This window comes from Ursus arctos, unplaced genomic scaffold (assembly GCF_023065955.2).
Source record: "Ursus arctos isolate Adak ecotype North America unplaced genomic scaffold, UrsArc2.0 scaffold_10, whole genome shotgun sequence".
NCBI classification, from domain to species: Eukaryota; Metazoa; Chordata; class Mammalia; order Carnivora; family Ursidae; genus Ursus; species Ursus arctos.
The window spans coordinates 57,000,646-57,019,416 of record NW_026622764.1 but is presented as its reverse complement, the minus strand read 5'-3'; the positions used below and the strand labels follow the sequence as shown (position 1 = coordinate 57,019,416).

Sequence of the window (18,771 nt, the reverse complement as noted above, 5' to 3'; positions counted from 1 at the left end):
AAAATCAGATTTTTGAGGCAGGCTCTTTTACGGAAGCATTCCTGCAGGAGCAGGAGTTGGGGAGTTTGAGAAGCAATGATGAAATGCTCTAAGCGAGCCTGTTCTACATTGCAGAATAGCTTTAGTTGTTACCAACTCTTGTCTTAATACCGAACAAAAGGCACCGCTGTAAATGACCATCTCTGTAAACGAACTTTTGCTCTTCCTCATTAGCAGAAGACACAGATCTGCATTTGTCAGTTACCTTCCTCACCCTGGACACGCCATGCCTTTCAGCCAACTGCATATAAAGTCGTTCCTGGAACTGGTTCCTGTCGCATCATGCATTCCAAAGACCCCAAGAATAGAGTACGATGTGACTAGTTGCTGGGTAAAATGGAATAGGAACAGTCCATTATCTGGACACTTAATTCTATTAATGTGGAGGAGAATTTTTCAATTATTCTACCAGCTTCATCATAATTAGATTTGTGATCAAGTAACAGCCTCAGCTCTCTTTGACTTGGTAGTTAGGCATTTACACTTTCAAACCTAAATATAAGAATTTATAAATGCCATATTACTGATTTCAGCCCAATTTTCCTCATAATAAGATCAGATTCTGTTTATCCTTTCCATGTCTTCAGTCAGAGGAAGCACCATGGTGAGTTAAATGGAGTGAAAGAAAGCAAGTACAGGGGTGCCTAGGTGGCTCAGTCAGTTAAGTGTCTGCCTTCGGCTCAGGTCATGATCCTGGGGTCCTGGGATCAAGCCCTGTGTCGGGCTCCCCACTCAGTGAGGAGTCTTCTCCCTCTCCCTCCCTCTGCCTGCTGCTCCCCCTGTTTGTGCACTCTCTCTGTTAAATAAATAAGCAAATAAATAAAATGTTGAAGAAAAGAAAAAAGTATAACTAGAGCAAAAATAATGACAGGGAGCAGGATTACTAGGGACATGGGAGGGGCTAAAGAGATTGGTAGGGGCCAGGCCCCACAGCTGGTAAGTCAGTCTAAGAGCAATGGGAAATCATTGTTACTCATTATCATTATCATTCTACAAGAGTGATGATAGAAGAATCATGTGTAATAACAATCCTTGGCTGATAAGGTAAGGACAGGAAATGTACTTGGGGTTAGTGGTATCTAGTGGTCACATTAGTGAGTGTGAAGCACTGAGGCAAGAGATGCTGAACAGCTTGGTCCATGAAATGGATGGAATCAAGGGATACTTGGTGCTAAAATAGGAGTTGGTGATGCCTTAGATCTGGAGTTTGAGGAGAGGGAAATACCAAGGATGATTTTTAGGTTGTGGGTTGCAGAACCGATGAGTGGAAGTAGCACAAGATAGGGAACACTGGAAAAGACTCAGGGAATAGAGCGTGATGAGTTCAGTTTGGGTTGTGTTGAGACATTTAAATGACTGTCAAGTAGGGCAGTTGGAAATACTGGTCTGGAGCTCAGAGGAGAGAGCTGGGCTAGAGATTTGAATTCTCCGCTGTTTTGGTGGTTATTAATGCAGCGGGTGAGCGTGAAATTGCCTGGGTCCAGCAGTCGGAGTGAGAACAGGGTGTAGGACAGCATGTGGACTTCCAACATGAATGCCCATGTAGTGGAGGATGAGCTTACAAAGGGAACACAAGGTATAGATAGGGAAGTGAAAAGTAAATGCTGTGTGTTTCCTCAGAAAATGGAGGGAAAAGAGATTCCAGGGCCCAGAGATGCTGTTGAGAAGTCAAAGTGAGGACAGGAAATGTCCTTTGGGTTAGTGATAACATGTCACCAGTCATCATAGTGAGAGCTGTATCACTGAGACGAGGGTGGAAACTAGAGTAGGAAAGTCTGAGGAGCAGGGACACAATATGGGGACATTGAATCCAGTCAGGGTTTTATTTTGGTCAGAAGGGGAGGGCAGGGTCACTAAAGGGTGATGTGGGGAAATTGGTGGGGGAAATCCCAGTGAGAAAGATGTTGACTACACATGAGAAGAGTGATGATCAATTTTCTAAGGTACAGGAGAGAATCCAAAGCATAGGTGGCAAGACGGTATACTCACTTCTTCAGTCGGCATGCACTTACTTGAGCAACTAGTATATGCCAAACTCTGTGACAGGTGCCAGGGAAAGAGCAGTCAACATACCATCCATAATCCCTGGCCATGTGGATACTCTAGTGGCAAGAGACTAGCAATAAATGTGTAAATAAATAATTTATCTGGTGTTAAATGCTATTAAAATATGTGGGGAGTAACCAGCAGAGAAAGTTTTTGAAATTGTGCTCAGTGCCAGAAATCATATTTTTTAAGTTGTGGTAAGATATACATAACAAAATTTGCCATCACAACCATTTTTAAGTGTACAGTTCAGTAGTGCTAAGTATATTCACATGGTTTGCAACCATACTCCATAACTTTTTCATCTTGCAAAATTGAAACCCTATAGCCATTAAACAACTTCTCTTTTTATCCTCCCCCGAGCCCCTGGCAACTTTCATTCCATTTTCTGTCTCTAGGGATACGGCTACTTAGGTACCACTTATATATAAATAAAATCATACCACTATTTCTCTTTTTGTGACTGGCTTATCTCAGCATAATGTCCTCAAGGTTTATCCATGCTGTAACATGTGAGAGGATATCTTCCTTTTTATGGCTGAATAATATTCCATCGTATTTGTAAGGCACCTTTTGAAACAAATAATTTTTTAGCAGAAGTACCCTAGTGATACTTCGGTATAAGTATTTAAAATTTCTTTTCTTTTTTTTTTTAATCTGAATCTCAAGTTTATCTGGGCATCCTGTATTTTATCTGGCTATCCAAAACTGAAAGCACAGGCTTGGTCAATAAGGGTTACAATTTTTTTAAACTCTGACTCCTTTGCCCAGTGCTAAGTCTAAGTAAGGGAGGCGTAAGAAAGAGAGCGAGGAGATTAAAAGCAAACAAGATGCTAGCAAAAGCAGAGAGAAAACGTTAACGTGGTGATCAGGACGAAGTGGCCCTTCATTAGGGGAGAGCTAGAATTGCCCACTAACAGAGCAGCGTGCAGGGTCAGAAAGCAAAGGTCTCGTGGGTTCTGGCTTCCGTAGTCGCTGAGCGTCCGTAGGCGAGTTATTTTGTCTGAGGCTGTTTTCGTATTTGTAAACTAGGAGAACATTGACCTCGTAGGGTGGTTGTGACTTGGGTAAGATAACGTTAAAAGAATCCAGTGTCAAGCCAATACGACCTATGGCTCCTCTCCCCCACCCATACTTTTGCTGCGTCTGTGGGTTTTTAAGAAATAGGGTCAGAGTAAGCCACCGGGCCTTTAAAAAGCCTGCTGCTGGCTGAAAATGCCCTTGGCGCTCACCTCTCCTGCAACACTTGCAAGGGCTTAATTAGAACCTTCTGTTCCTAAAATTCTTCCCCGTCTCTTGGCAAAATTTCTGCCATTTGGACTTCGCTTTGCTGCTTATAGGTTTTGAACCTTGTTGAAAATTAAAGCGCCTCAGAAGGTGTGCGTACTACCAGGCTTTGGGGCTGGGGCTGGGGCTGGGAACAGGTCTGGTCTAGGGCGGGTTCGTGAGCAAGATCCCGACTCTGAAAACCTCCCAGCTCGCCTGGCTGGCCCGGGGGCCAGGCGGGAAAGGAAGCCTCTCGCCCGCCCGCGCGCCCGCGCCGAGCAGCCCCGCCCCCGCGCCGAGCAGCCCCGCCCCCGCGCCGAGCAGCCCCGCCCCCGCGCCGAGCAGCCCCGCCCCCGCGCCGAGCAGCCCCGCCCCCGCGCCGAGCAGCCCCGCCCCCGCGCCGAGCAGCCCCGCCCCCGCGCCGAGCAGCCCCGCCCCCGCGCCGAGCAGCCCCGCCCCCGCGCCGAGCAGCCCCGCCCCGCCGCTCCTCCGCGGGCTACCCGGTGTAGGCTGGCGGTCAGCCGGCAGCATGGGCGCGGGCTGGGAGCTGGGGGCGGCGGCGGGCCGCTCGCTGCTGCTGTGCGCCGCGCTGCTGCTCGCGGGCTGCGCGCTGGGCCTGCGCCTGGGCCGCGGCCGGGGAGCGGCGGACCGCGGGGTGCTCGCCTGGCTCTGCTACGACGCCCTGGTGCATTTCGCCCTGGTAAGTGCGGGCGCCACCGCTCTCGGGACCCTCCCGTTCCTGGTCGCGGGGTGTTCCCGGAAAAGGACCGGGACCAGTTGGCCGCCCCACGCCCTGCAGCAGGCAGTCGGTCTGCGGAGACCCGGAGGTGCCTGGAGGCCGCGGTGCTGCACCCCTCCGTTCCCTAGTGTAGAAAGAGCGCGTACCTTCCAGGGAGTCCCAGTTCCTCTGCCAATGAAAACGAACGAACAAAAAACCCTCTGGAAATGGTTATTTCTGTACTGTGTTATGTTAGTTTGAGTGTCAGCAACGCAGGGCCTTGGCTTCCGTGACCTGCACATCACTGTTGACGGAAACTAATGGAGAGCGAGTTTTTGAGTGCCCCAGAGGGAGCCAGGGACAGAGGAGGAGGCGCGAAGTCCGAGGGCCGGTACCAAGCAAAACGTCCCGCGTGCCCTGAGAGTAATCACCGTGTTTTGGGTAATGACTGTATGCCAGGCACAGCACTGTGTTTACTATTTCCGATCTTCACAACACCCTGTAATCTACTTACGGTCCCTGTTTTACAGAGGAGAAAACAAGACCTGCAAAGTTAGGTGACTTTACAGGGCCACACAGCTGGCATGGTTCCGAGGCAATGGGAGTCTGGCTCCAAAGCTTGCATTCTTTGTATCATGCCCGGCTTTGGGAACCGTGTCCCTAAAAATTCAACCCATTTTATAAATAACCAGGAGGTTAGTATTTAAGGGAATTCTGTTGAAATGCCCGCCCGCCCCCCGCCTCCATGCACACACTTTTTTTTTAAGGTTTTTGGGTTTTTTTTAAAGATTTTATTTATTTATTAATTAGAGAGAGAGAGAGAGAGAGCACAAGCAGGGGGAGCGGCAGGCAGACGGAGAGGGAGAAGCAGACTCCCCGCCGAGCAGGGAGCCCGATGCAGAACTCGATCCCAGGACTCTGGGATCATGACCTGAGCGGGAAGGCAGAGGCTTAACTGATTGAGCCCCTACAGGTTGTTGTGGGTTTTTTTTTTAAATAACTATGGCAAAATAGCTTTTTTGCAAATATGACCTTGCTTGGATCTAGGCAGATCTGTGGTTGATGTGAAGCCAAAATTTATAGTATTGAGAAAGAAGAAAACAAAAAGGTTTTGATAATCACTTTGGTCTCTAAATATTGATCAGCTGGATATGTGCACATACCAGATGTGGCTGCAATGTGAAATTCTTTCTTTCCTAAACGCTTACAGTGGAAATAAGAGACAGTTAATAGGTCCTTCGACTCCTTTATTTATAGAATTGATTTTTCAAGCTGTCATTGGACACAAGGTCTCCCAAAGAATAGGGGCAGTAAAACAGGTGGCTAACCCCCTTAAAGAAAATGTATTATAATATATTTTAGATGTACAAAAAATGTATAATGATACTAAAACATACCCATTTGCCCACCTAGTGGCAAATCTGTGAAATTGGGATGTATCTTATAATTGAGGAAATAGGATAACTTAGCCAGCTTATATTAATAGGTATGTTTTTATTTTGCTGTTTACACACCATGCTTCAACTAACATCTTTGTACCCATATCTTAGAGATTGGTGAGGAGGGCACTTGAATGAAGGTTAAAGCCTGCAAGAAAATGCGTGCCCATAGTATCTTTGGCTGGCGGTTTACTCAAGAATACCCAGAAACGTGGCTTGGGCTAGGATCGGGAAAGAAAGCCTCCTGGAGAACTGGAACTACAACTTGCAGTTCACTCTAGAACCCCAGCTGCCTCTTCTGACTCCTTTAAACTTCTCAAAAGGGAGGAGATGTTGGGATGCGTTGGCCACTATCAAATGCAGAACTCCCCGTTGGATGGTGTTCCCAGCCAAGCATTCCCAGAGGCCCTTCAGCCTTCCAACCACAATGTGGTTATGGGGGGCTGCAGCCCCGCTCTGCAGCCCAGTTGGTGATGGCCAGAGTGAAGGACACGCTGATTTCCCACCAGTGCACCTGGAAGGAGTTAAGGCAACGTTCCTAGAGGAATCGGCGGTGTGCCTCACTGTTCCTCAAAGGTGGCCGTGGGCGTTCTGTGCACGGGTGCTTCATGGTTTTCCCCTCATCTGCAATCTAAGTAGAGCATTCTAGGCGTGGCCAGCGCAGGGAGGCAGGAGATGCATGCCCGTGTTTTGGGAAACATCTCCTGATTGACTAGAGCACAGGGTCTACCTAGGGAAGAAGTGGGAGGACAGGCCAGAAAGGCACTTGAATGACAAGTAAGACTTTGAATTTCGTCCTGTAATAGGAAGCCGTTGAAGAAAGGTCTCAGGCAAGGAAGTAGCCTGGCCAAAGCAGTTCTTTGAAAAATAATTCGGTGGTAATTGTGTGAAGTCAGGAATTGTAAAGGGTCTGAGATTTTACCCTTCTTACAAATTAACAAGTTAGCCTGGTTGATTCCCCCAAATGCCAGAGGGCAGCACGGTGAGGGCCCGCCGGCACCTGCACACGCAGCGGGAGCGTTAACAGGCGAGGAACCGCAAAAGTGGGCTCCCATCTTATCTATCTGGAGTTGGGGGTGACCTCCTCATACTTCTCTTGAGAGAGTCCTTATCTTTACTCAAGAATGTAAACAAATCTCTGGGAAGGAAAGGCGGGTCTTTATCTTTACTACTCTGGAACATCTCAGGAGAAAGAGATCTTTTTAAGCTTTACTGCCTTGGAGTGTCTCCTTATATAAAGATTCTTAAATTGGTGTAAATGCCTGTGCTCAGAGACCTCAGATGGTGCAGGAAAATGAGGGCCGCATGGAGAATTCTCTCCCAGCGGAGGGGACCTGTGGTGGATGGTGGATTGGAAAGGAGAGTGGAGAGGCAAAAAGGTCAGCTGAAAGCAAGTGCAGTGAGGAGTGAGATGAAAGAGGGCTGAGCGGAGGTGGAACCGGAAGTTAAAATGGGGAAGAAAGCTGCATCCAACAGACCTGCCAGGGGAGAATGTTGTAAGTCGAAGTGACCGCTCGGACGTTGGGGGGGAGAGGAGGTGGGTACTGTCGACGATGCTAATGAAGACAGGAAGGTCAGATTTTAGAACCGTGAATCTGCGGTTCTGGTGTGTGGTTGAGGGGAAATGGCCAGAAGGCAGTTGAAACTGCACGATGAGCTGGAGAGACAGATTCAGGGCAGAATGGAGGGAGTTGGATGTTTTTACTGCGTTGGAGGAGACAGCAGGGAGCTCTGGGAGGGAGCAGTTTCTGAGCAAGAGAGAACAGAAAGGTGACAGTGCTGAGGAATGAGAAGAGAATCTTTAAAAATGCCTAAGCATGTATATATACTGAACAAGCAGGAAGAGGAAGAGCCAGGAAGGGGAGACAGTGGGCCACACCAAGAACCAGGAGAGTGCTGGTCCTGGGACCCGAGGAAAGGCCTGACACGATCATTGTTAATTGCTGCAGCACCATTTAAAAATAAAAAAAGGTGAAGGCTGAGCCGGAGCCTCTGGGTCCAGTGATTAAGAAGTCCATTAAGCTGTTGGTAGGGCTGGGCGCCTGGGTGGCTCAGTCCGTTAAGCGTCTGCCTTCTGCTCAGGTCATGATCCCAGGGTCCTGGGATCGAGCCCTGCTCAGAGGAGAGACTGATTCCCTCTCTGCCCCTCACCCTGCTCTTGTGCTCGCACGCGTGCGCTCTCTCTCTCTCAAATAAATAAATAAAATCTTAAAAAAAAAAAAAAATAAGCCCTTGGTAAGGGTGCCTAGCTGGCTCAGTGGGTGAAGCATGCAACTTTTGATTTCAGGGTCATAAGTTCAAGCCCCATGTTGAGTGTAAAGTTTACTCAAAAAAAAAAAAAGTCATTGGTAAAAGTATTGTTTGAGAAGCTAAGGACTTAGCAAAAAGAATGGAGACAGTGGGAAAGACTTTCTAGAGATTTGGTGGTGGGAGGAAGAGGAGTGTAGGAAGGTAGCTCGAAGAGGTTGAAGGAGCAGGCAAGGACTTTGGGTGCTGTCTGAGATGGGAAGGTCTGGGAGCATCTGTGAGTAAGAGCATGGCAGAGGGCAAAGGGAAGGGGCCGAGAAGTCGGCTGTGCAGCACCTGTCTGGTGCGGTGCCCGGCTGCGTGAATTAACCTACAGCAGCGCCGAATCTGCCGGAAACTACTCCCTGTCCTCAGATCAAACCCCTCTGATTGACTAGTTCCTACCCCACTTTCCTCACTGAGAGCATGACATAGGCTTGTCCTTCACGGTGAAGGACAGTTGTCATGGAAAACTCAGGCTTCAGCTATCCCCAGTCATCCTACCTTAACACCCATGGGGCTTCCTTTAAGAAGTCCTGAGTCCCAGTGGCTGCTCAAGTCCCTATTAATTTGTATATTTTGGACGTGACCCTTTTCCATTTAGCATCACCATCTGTTCCCACCTTCCACGACAGTAACTTCAGCCTCCGACTCTTGGGATTCTAAAAATTTCTTCCTCCTCCCACTTGCTTTATCACTAGGTCTCAAGTTGCCTTTTAGTTCACAGCCTGTTACTGTCTCCTGTTTTCCCTTTCCTTTTTTGGCGTTGTCATCTTTGTGGGTTTTGCTGTAGAATAGATCTCCTCTCTGGTAAATGCAGCTATAGCCTTCATGCTCTTTGGCAGGCCTGGCGAATCACAGTGAAGCTTTGTGATGGTTCATGGGCTGTGTCAACTTGACTGAGCCATGGGATGTCTGGTTATTTGCCCACATGTTATTCTGAGAGTTCTGTGAGGGTGTTTTGGATAATATTGACATTTAAGGGGCGCCTTGCTGGCTCAGGTGGTAGAGCATGTGACTCTTGATTTCAGGGTATTGAGTTCAAGCCCCATGTTGGGCATGGAGCCTCCTTTAAAATAAATAAGTAAGTAAATAAATAAATAAATAAATAATGCTTAAACTGGTGGACTGAGTAAGGGAGATGGCCCTCCCTGATGTGGGTGGGCCCCATCCAATCAGTTGAAGGTCTGAGTGGAACAAAAATGCTGACCTTCAGTCAGAGTAAGCCAGAATACTTCCTGCCTGACTGCCTTCAGACTGGTAGGTACATTGGCCTTTTCCTCCTTCAGACTCAAGCTGAAACAGTGGCTTTCCTGGGTTTCAAGCCTGCAGCCTTTAGACTAAAACTACATCAGTTCTCCTGGTTCTCAGGGATCCAGACTCAGACTAAAACGACATCATCAGCTTTCCTGGGGCTCCAGCTTGCCCACTCTCCCTGCAGATCATGGGACTTGTCAGCCTTCACAATCACATAGACCAGTTCCTCACGATGAATCCTTTGTGCGCGTGCGTGTGCGTGTGTGTGTGTGTGTGTGTGTGTAACCCCGTCCCATTGGTTCTACTTCTCCGGAGAACCTTAACACAAGCTTAGAAATGATGCCAAATTGAAAGTCCAAGAAACAGTACCCATACTGACCCACTGGCCTTTTTCAGGGTATGGGGGTACACAGCCCTTGGACTTCTGCAGACCAAAATCCAGTTTGTTTTCTAATATCATGAAGAAGACGTGCATTACGGATAGATGTCTAGGTGGCCACACCTCAGAAGGAAATCCAATTCTGCTGTTCCTTGTTTCCACAAATATTTGAGTGCCTCCTTGGGGCCAGGTACTGTGCTGGATGCAGACAAAACACATGACCCTTGTCCTTTCAGAGCGTATAAAGTAGCAGAGAGTTTTTTTTCTAGTTGTTTCATATGGAGAATAATAGTTACTAATGTCACCCTCAGTATAACCCATATGAGAAATTGCTTTTGCAGGCAAGTGCTGGGAGAAGCTTAGTTTCTCCTAAAAGAATTGGTTTGTCTCTTGCTTTGACAGCAAGAACAATGTCAATGTTTCTCCCTTTTCACTTGGCTGCTTGGAAGCTCTGAACCACATTAAGCTCTATAATAACCACAAAAGAAGGTCTGCATATATATGTTCTTACTGGCCTCCTGATCTGGATTCTGATTCTTTTTTATATTTTTTATGACTAATATTTAAAAATTCTTAAGTACGTTTTACCATTTAATTGAATGTTTTTGTTGTAATTGACCTAAAATAGAAGACTAAGTATATAAATACTTCAAAAAATTTTGATGTTGCTAAAATTTACTTCCTTTGAAATGGAAGCAATATCCTAGGGAAATACCATGTTTGTTTTTTGTCCTTTGTAACACTAAACACAATTCGTAATTGTTTTGTCTTGCTCTATCCCCAGTACCTGGCATGGTGCCTGATTTGCAGGAGCTATTCTGGAGAATTTGTTGATATCCCATGAATGGAAGAATGATCCTGTCATTTCAATTTATGGTAGTTATCAGTCATTTACATGTTAAGCCTCAAATAGCTCAAATATCTAAAATGTCAGAGTGCTTTTCCTGTGTTAGTCAGTGTTTTAAAACAAAATTGGTTTAAGTTGTATATTCCTGTGACCATTGCCAAACGTGTAATATTTACAGATCTAAAAGGGGGGGAAAGGTAAAACTAGCCAGGGGTAATTATTATTCGTATTCTTAAGAATAGTCTTCCAGAATTTATATGAAAATATATTTCCAGATAAATGTTTTTTCAGAGTTCTTTTAATGAAAATGGGGTCCTACTATTCACCCTTTGTTGCTTTTTTCACTTAACTATGTTCAGCGACCATCTAGAGCAGTGTCTCTTGAACTGCTTCATAATTTTAAATAACGGCAGAGGATTTCAGTATACTTTATTATAAGTTATTTTTTTAAGATTTATGTATTTATTTGAGAGAGAGAGAGGGAGAGGTGTGCATGAGTGAGGGGGAAGGGCGGAGGGGGAGGGAGAGGGAGGGGGGAAAGGGAGGGGGGAAGCTGACTCCCTGCTGGGCTCAGAGCCCTAAGCAGAGCTCTATCCCAGGACCCCAAGATCACGACCTGAGCCGAAACCAAGAGTCAGGCACCCAACTGACGGAGCCACCCAGTGCCCCTTAGTATAACTTATTTAACCAATCCCTAATTGTTGGGCTTAAGGCTCTTTTCAGTTGCCAGCAGCTGTACAGAACGCACCGTGTGCATTTTTGTGAATGTGTATAATTATTTACCCAGAACAAATCCTAAAAGTAGGATTGCTGGATCTGAAGGAAGCCAGTTTTTAAAGACTCTGCAAAGAGGGCGCCTGGGCGGCTCAGTTGGTTAAGCGTCTGCCTTCCACTCAGGTCATGATCCCAGGGTCCTGCGACTGAGCCCCACTGTGTCGGGCTCCCCACTCAGTGGGGAGCCTGCCTCTCCTTCTCCGTCTGCCCCTCCGCTCCCCCTACTTGTGCTCTCTCTGTCTCTCGCTCGCTCTCTCTCTCTCAAATAAATAAATAAAAATAAAATCTTAAAAAAAAAGACTCCGCAAGGGTAGTCATTATTTCTATTCCAGTCAGCTACTTTCTCACAGCCGTGCGGCGCTAGGTGTCCTTAGTAAATCCCATAGCTCTTAAGCACTGGCTCAGGTCTTCGGGGTCTCATCTGACCCTTGACAAGATGCTCTGTCCAGCCTCCGCCACAGCCGCCAACTCCAACTTGACCTCATTTGGCCGCGAGCAGAAAGCACCTGCCCCAGGCCTCTGCGGTGCAGCTCAGGTGTGAGGTCCGTGGGACCCACGCAGCTTCCCCCTCCCTGCCCTGGGATGGACCTTTGGCCCAGGAGAAATTCTTCTTCCTCCCTCCGCAGAGAAGCAGTAGTGCGGGTACAGTCTCTGGAAAAAGTCAAGACTGGGACAGCTAGCGTGGTGCTGGGTGGGGTTACTAAGTTACTAAGCTCAGTGATGCAGCCTCAGACCCGAGGACCCTCCCATCCCCCTTCTCTGTCTTGTTTCCCATCGTCCACCTGCTTCCAGCCTCCCTGGGAGAGCCATCCCCATAAAAGTGGCGGAACACAGTCTAATGATTTCCAGGGGACCCAGGCCGAGATAGCCTTTCTCTCTCTCTCTCTCTTTTTTAACTAATCGCTATTCCCATTGTGGGACTTGAACTCATGACCCTGAGATTGAGTCATGTGCTCTACTGACTGAGCCAGCCAGGTGCCCTGATACCCTTTCTCTTAATAGTTGCATATTATTCCATAGCGTGGATAATTGAACCAACCATGCAACTTCAGGTTATTTCTGACTTCTTTTGCCACTACAAACAGCCAAAATTTTATAACAAACATCCTTGAGCAGGTATGTTTTTTTCTATTGGACAAGTTTAATTGAGCTGAAAAAAATCAAAATAAATTGAATTGGCAAGCCTCCATCCTGTCCAGGAGTGGGAAATTCAACCCCTTATTAGGAGTCTTCCTTCTTTTGTAGGGTCTCATGAGAACCTGGGAGACGTACGTGATTCCCAGAAAAAAAGGAGTGTCTAATCTTTGCTCCATCCTGATCCCATGATCCCCTCCCTAACAGAGCCTCATGCTTTCTAGAAGGTGGGCAGACCTGCTGTTCTGTGCCAGGCTTTGGGACAGGAATATGGGGCTTGGATCCTGGGGTCCACCCCTTAATAGTCTGTTTGTCCTTTTTTTTAGGACTTATTTATTTTTAGAGCGAGCGAGAGAGAGCACCAGCGGGAGAGGCAGAGGGAGGGAGAGAATCTCAAGCCCACTCCGTGCTCGGCACAGAGCCCGACTTGGGGCTCATCACAGGGCTCCATCTCACCACCCCAAGATCACAACCCGAGCTGGATGCTTAACTTACTGTGCCACCCATGCGCCCCAATAGCCTGTTTTTCTATACGGCTCTTCATCTTTTCCTTATTGAGCTGAAAGGGGTGTTCATACGCTAGTACCGACAATTTCACTCATAGTTCATTTTACATCCTCTTCTTTTGGCCAAGAAAGTGTCTCCGCTGCATTTGTTGACTAATCCATCCTTTCTCCACTTACTTGAAATTCAATTTTTATCATATACTAAAATCTTTTCTATGCATGGATAAATTGGGAGGTTTTAAAAATTTGGTTCTGTTTTATGACGCTTTCAGTTTCCGTTCTGCCCATACAGTTTTCTATTATTTTAGCCTTATCGTGCATTTTAATATCTGACAAACGAAGCTTCTTCCCACTCGCTTTCAAACACTTAAAAATGAATCCTTCCACGTGAACTTTAGATTCCCTTTGCCAGATTCTAAAACTTGGTGTTTTGATTTGGGATTTTCTTAACCTCCTACATGAACTCAGGAGTGAGTGGTATCTTTACAATACTGAGTCTCTTCTAAGAATTGAGTGGATCTCAATTTGTTTGAATCTTCAGGTTATGGTCTCTTAAATTTGACTTCTAAATATTTCTATATTTTTATTGCTACTGGGAGATATTTTGCTTTTGTACATTAAGTGGTTGTTGCTATAAGAGGAAACTATTGGGATAGGTCTAAACATAGTAACCAACCACTTTCTAAATTCCCTTATTCTCCATTCCAGCTTTATGGAGTTATAATTTCCATACAATAAAATCCACCCCTGGGGAGTACAGTTTGCTGAGTTTGCTGAGTGTGGAGTCGTGTGACCACCATCACAATCACAGTATAGAACATTTCCATCACTTTCTGACAAAGATTTCTCCCCTCCCTTTGCAGATGTTCCCCACCGTGACCTCTGGCATCAGGAAACACTGATCTGCTTTCTTGGCATTAACGGTTTACTGTTTCTGGAATTTCATATAAATGAAATCATAGAATATGCAGTCTATTATTTGGCATAAACTACTGACTAGGATCCCACTGCATGGATACATCTCCGTTTATTCATCTATTACCCAGTTACTGAACATGGGGGTTGTTTCTAGTTTTTGACTGTTATAAATAATGCTGCTGTGAGTACCTGCCTACAAGTCTTTGTGTGGGCATGTGTTTTCATTTCTCCGGGGTAAATGCCTACGAGGGGGATTCTGTAACTGGGGTAGCAACTGCCAAACATTTTCCAAAGTAGCTCCACCATTTCCATTCCCGCCAGTGATATGTGACTCTCCCGGCTACCCCACATCCTCGCCAGCACTTCATGTCTGAGTCCGCTCTGTTTTAACAGAAATACCATACACTGATAGCTTAAAGATCAGACATTTATTTCTCATGTTTCAGAGGCTTGGAAGTTCGAGATCAGGGGCCAGCATGGTTGGGTTCTGGTGAGACACCTCTTCTTGGCTTGCCGATGGCTGCCTGCTTGCTGTGTCCTTACGTGGCTGAGTGCGAGCCTTGGTCTCTCTTCTTGAAAGGACAACAATCCCATCATGGGGCTCTACCCATGTGACCTCATCTAAAGTTAATTATCTCTGAAGGCCCCACCTCTAAATACCATCACACTGTTAGGACTTCAGCAGATATATTTGAGGGGACACGTTCGGTAGCTTACACTCGGTATTGTTATTTTTGTTGTTTTGCTTTAGTCATTCTAATAGATGCATATGAACTGACCCTGTTGTAGTTTCCGTTGGCATTCCCATGATGTCTGGTGATATTGAACATCTTTTCACATGTTTCTTTGCCCTCTATATATCTTCTACTGGGATTTGCCCAATTTTTACATTAAACTTGTAATTTTGAGATAATTAGAGGTTCTTCCTAGAGAGGTAATACAGAGAGATCCCATGTACACTTTATCCAGTTTCCCTGGTGATAACGTCTTCAAAATTATAGTCTAATATCACAACGAGGATATTGACATTGACACAATCAAAAGGCAGAACAAGGAGCACATGCTGAGTTTCAAACATTTATGAAATTACAAATATGTCAACAACCCCCCACCTCAACACCCTCCCCCCCAGGCTCTGCTGTGATTGGACCGGCAACCGGTGGCTCCCCTTCCCTCCTACCCTGTGTTCCTAGTGAGGGTTGTGCTGCTGCCCCCCCCCCCCCCCCAGCAGCCCTGATCCAGCAGGACTGAGGAAACTCCGTGCCCCAAACCCAACCTGCTGGCAATGGCCGAGACCCTGGAGAATGGCCTTGTACCTCCCAGTCCATCTTGAGGAAGCGTACTGATGCCACCAGAGCTCCAACAAAGCAGTGGCATCAAAGGTTAGATGGCCCTGTGCTGGAAGAACTTTGGCAGTTTCAATGCTTTGGACAACCTTGGTGAGTGAGCAAACACCTTCTCAAAAGAGGGATCCAGAGGCAGGATCAACACGACTCTCCCTCCCAATGCAGAGATTTTCTCTAGGGCTGTGGGCGCCTCTCCACATTCTCACTGGGCCACCCCTTCACCTGGCCACCTTTTGGTCCCCGTGCTATGGTGACCAACAGTCCCTGTTTCCCAGGGACTGAAGGCATTCCTGAGATGAGATGGTCCCCCTACCTGCTGCCCCTTTCACTTTCTGCCTCCAGACCTTTCCTGTGTATCCTTGTCCACCTGTCTCCACCTGCTTTTCCCTGTCCTTTCTCTTGTCTCCTGACTTCTCCCTCCCAGAAAATCTAACACTGGGAAGTTTTTTCTCATCTACCTGAAACTGCCGAGGGTAAAGAAATAGCAATTTGAAGACCTCAAACAGCATTGTGTTTATATTTAAACTAAGGCAGGACAAGCAGTTTTTAAAAAATAATACAAAAAGAAGGGAATTAGGCAGAAGAAGAAAGCTTGTTTCTCCCAAGTCTTCGAGTGATTAGAGTGCAAAGGGCTTTTTACATTTTCTGGGTGTGCGTGTGCGCGCAGGCGCACGCCCGCCCTCCCGCGGGAGAAACGCTGTCTTGTGGCCTGAGGCGGATTTCTTCCCTGCGTCCTGCTTATCATCATAGTCAGCCTTCCGCCAGCTCTCTGTGAACTCTATCATGATGGAGCACAGGCTTTTTTTGAGGGGTGTCGGGGAGTTACTGCCTCCCTTGCCGAGGCTATGAGTCCCTTGGGGACAAGGACTATTACTTTCCCATTTTGGCATCTTCAAAGATACACTGCTGGCTGCATAGTTCGTTTGCAAGACTGATTTCATCCCAAAGACCTCAAGATGTTTTACGACCGTCAGCTCGGTTAGCCGAATGAAAAGCACGTTGGCTGAGTGGTGCTTTCCACTGGCGAATCTGTTTCTGCCCATTCCTAATGGTGGCCCCAAATCACCATCAGTTTGTGGAAGAGATTCCGAGGAGCTTTTGCGTTGAGATTTTTCCTTCAACTTCTTTGAAAAGTTGCTATCCTGTTTGAGCACAGTGTTAGTTTTTGGAACGAAAGACGAAGGCAGCTCAGGTTCCCGATTTCCTCTTCAGGGTGCAAGTTCCAGAGGACAGTGGTAGGTCAGTGTCAGGCCTGTTAGTGAAACCCTTTGGGGCCAGAACCTCTGCATTTATTTCCGCAGACTAGGTCAAGTGAAGGGCGGGCACGCAGGGCAACAAGAAACAGGGCAACTCATGGAAACACAGCGGAAGCTGAGATGTAGCTGGGCCGTCGGAGGTTGGTTCTGATTCACGGATAATTCGTACCCGCCTCCTAGCCCCTCTCTAGGTTTGCTTCTCTTTCTGTTACTTGCTGGCTTTCTCACCCTTTATTCTTTTGTGTATCCCTTAGCGTCTACGCCTCATATCCTTGTATTTTCAGTCAAATCGTGTCTTCCCCCCAACAGAACATGTTGGAGCCCTAACCCTCAGTACCTCAGAATGTGGCCCTACATTCTTAGGGGGCTTTACAGACCTAATGAGGCCATTAGGGTGGGCCTTCGTCCAGGATGACTGGTGTCCTTATGAAAAGGGGAAATTGGGACACAGAGATACAGAGACACAGACATGTTCCATGTGAAGATGAAGACAGAGGTCAGCCTGATGCTTCTACAAACCACAGAACACAGGCAAACCCCCAGCAGCTGGAGGAGGAGATGGAACGGGTTCTCCCTCCCAACCCTCAGAAGGAACCAACCCTGCAGACACCTTGCTTCTGGACATCCAGCCTCCAGAACCGAGAGACAGTAAATGTGGTTCTAAGCCACACGGTGGGGGGTACTGCATTATGGCGCCTAGCAAACTGATACACCGTCCTTGCTCGAACATGCCTCCTTGTAACTTGAGTTTATTCACAATGTTCAGTTGTTGGCCTCTCACGACCTCGCCTGCATAATTAGTTTTCAGAGTCAGTTTGGATTCACTCCCTATTGGTCAATTTCTGTTCCAGAGAGTAGGAATTTCCTGGGCCCAGTGTGTCCCTGTTTGACTGTGGCTTTTTGGATAGGCTGCTTCGTAGGCTAGCAGCCAGCCTGTGAGTCGTCTGCCCTGGAGTCCTGTCATCCTTCTTGTCCCTCCTTGTCCTTTGGGTGAGTCACCTGTTGCCAAAGCAGTGGCTGTCACAGTTTCCCACAGCCGTTGACTCCCTGGGGACTGGGGGTAGACTGGGCATGGCATGCATCATGATGGACAGATCTAAAGGAATGTCCAATACTGCATGTGGAGAGTGAGAAAGCCACCTCAGTCTAGGAAGGGGCTCTAGGAGCCAAGGAGTCCAGTCTCCCCCCGCCTTGAAATAGGAATTTTACTAATAACCCAGACAGACATAGGGTCATCCACCCTTCACTTGAAAACTTTCAGCCAATAGCATCTTTCCAGAATGATATAGCTCTAGTATTAAAAAAAAAATTCTTCTTTACAGTGAGCTGAAATTAGCCTCCTTGTGATTTCTATGCATTGGTCCTAGTTCTACCCTTATGCAGCCCGAAGGGAAGCAAATCCCCTGTCTACACTTCAGCATCCCCTAGTGTTAGTGCCTTCCACCATTTCTTAGGACATGGTTTCTTGGTGCTTTGCTGTCCTTGTCACTCACCCTCACACATGCCACAAATTGCCTTTTAAGTGCAGTGCTGATGACTGAACACTGTTCCAGACGGGTCTGACCATTACTCAAGAAACCTGGGCCAGGGAGGGAAGTGAGACAGAGTATGGGCTTTGGGGTCTAACGGATGCGCTCTTGAATGCTGGCTCTGCCGTCTACCAGCTGTGAAATTCTGAACAGTACCTTTTCCCTACCACAACCCTTTCTGAGAGAAGGAAGGAAACTTTTGTCTCTGTTTCCTTATTGTCTTCATATGTTTGGGCTGCTGTGACAAAATACCACAGACAGGGTGGCTTGTAAAGGGCAGGCATTTATTTCTCAGAGTTCAGGAAGCTGGCAATCCCAGATCAGGCTGCCATCATGGCAGGTGACGGCCCTCTCCTGCTGTGGAGGTGGTGTCTTCTTGCTGCATCCTCTTGGTGGAAGAGGCCAGGAATCTCTCTGGAGCCTCTTAGAGAGTCACTGATCCTGGGCAGGTGGGCTCCACCCTCATGACCAGAGCACCTCCCAAAGTCCCCACCTCCTAATAGTATCATCTGTGGGAGATAGAATTTCAGCACATGCATTTGGGTGGCGCACATGCAAACCAAAGCACGTATCCATAAAGTACGGAAATGATATTTTCTTCAAAGCATTGTTGGGAGGATCAAGTGGAGCTTTTTTTTTTTCTTTTATTTATTTATTTTGATGTAAAGTTCGATGACTCATTACTTGCGTATAACACCCAGTGCACCATGCAATACGTGCCCTCCTTAATACCCATCACCAGCCTATCCCATTCCCCTACCCCCCCTCCCCTCTGAAGCCCTCTGCTTCTCAGAGTCCATAGTCTCTCATGCTTCATTCCCCTTCTGATGACCCCCCCTTTCTTTATCCCTTTCTTCTCCTACCGATCTTCCTAGTTCTTATGTTCCATAGATGAGAGAAACCATATGATAATTGTCTTTCTTTGCTTGACTTATTTCACTTAGCATTATCTCCTCCAGTGCCATCCATGTTGCAGCAAATGTTGAGAAATCGTTCTTTTTGATAGCTGAGTAATATTCCATTGTATATAT

General features: G+C 47.0%; 1 protein-coding gene across 1 annotated transcript in view; it reads left to right on the top strand.

Annotated features, from left to right (window-relative positions):
• Window positions 1–3,846: 3,846 nt before the first annotated feature.
• EBPL (EBP like) overlaps window positions 3,847–18,771 on the top strand; it is a 33,541-nt gene continuing 18,616 nt past the window's right edge. Inside the window, exon 1 of the mRNA XM_026493227.4 lies at window positions 3,847–4,051. Coding sequence (XP_026349012.1) covers window positions 3,881–4,051 — 171 coding nt within the window. The 5' untranslated portion in view covers window positions 3,847–3,880. The remainder of the gene's footprint in view (window positions 4,052–18,771) is intronic.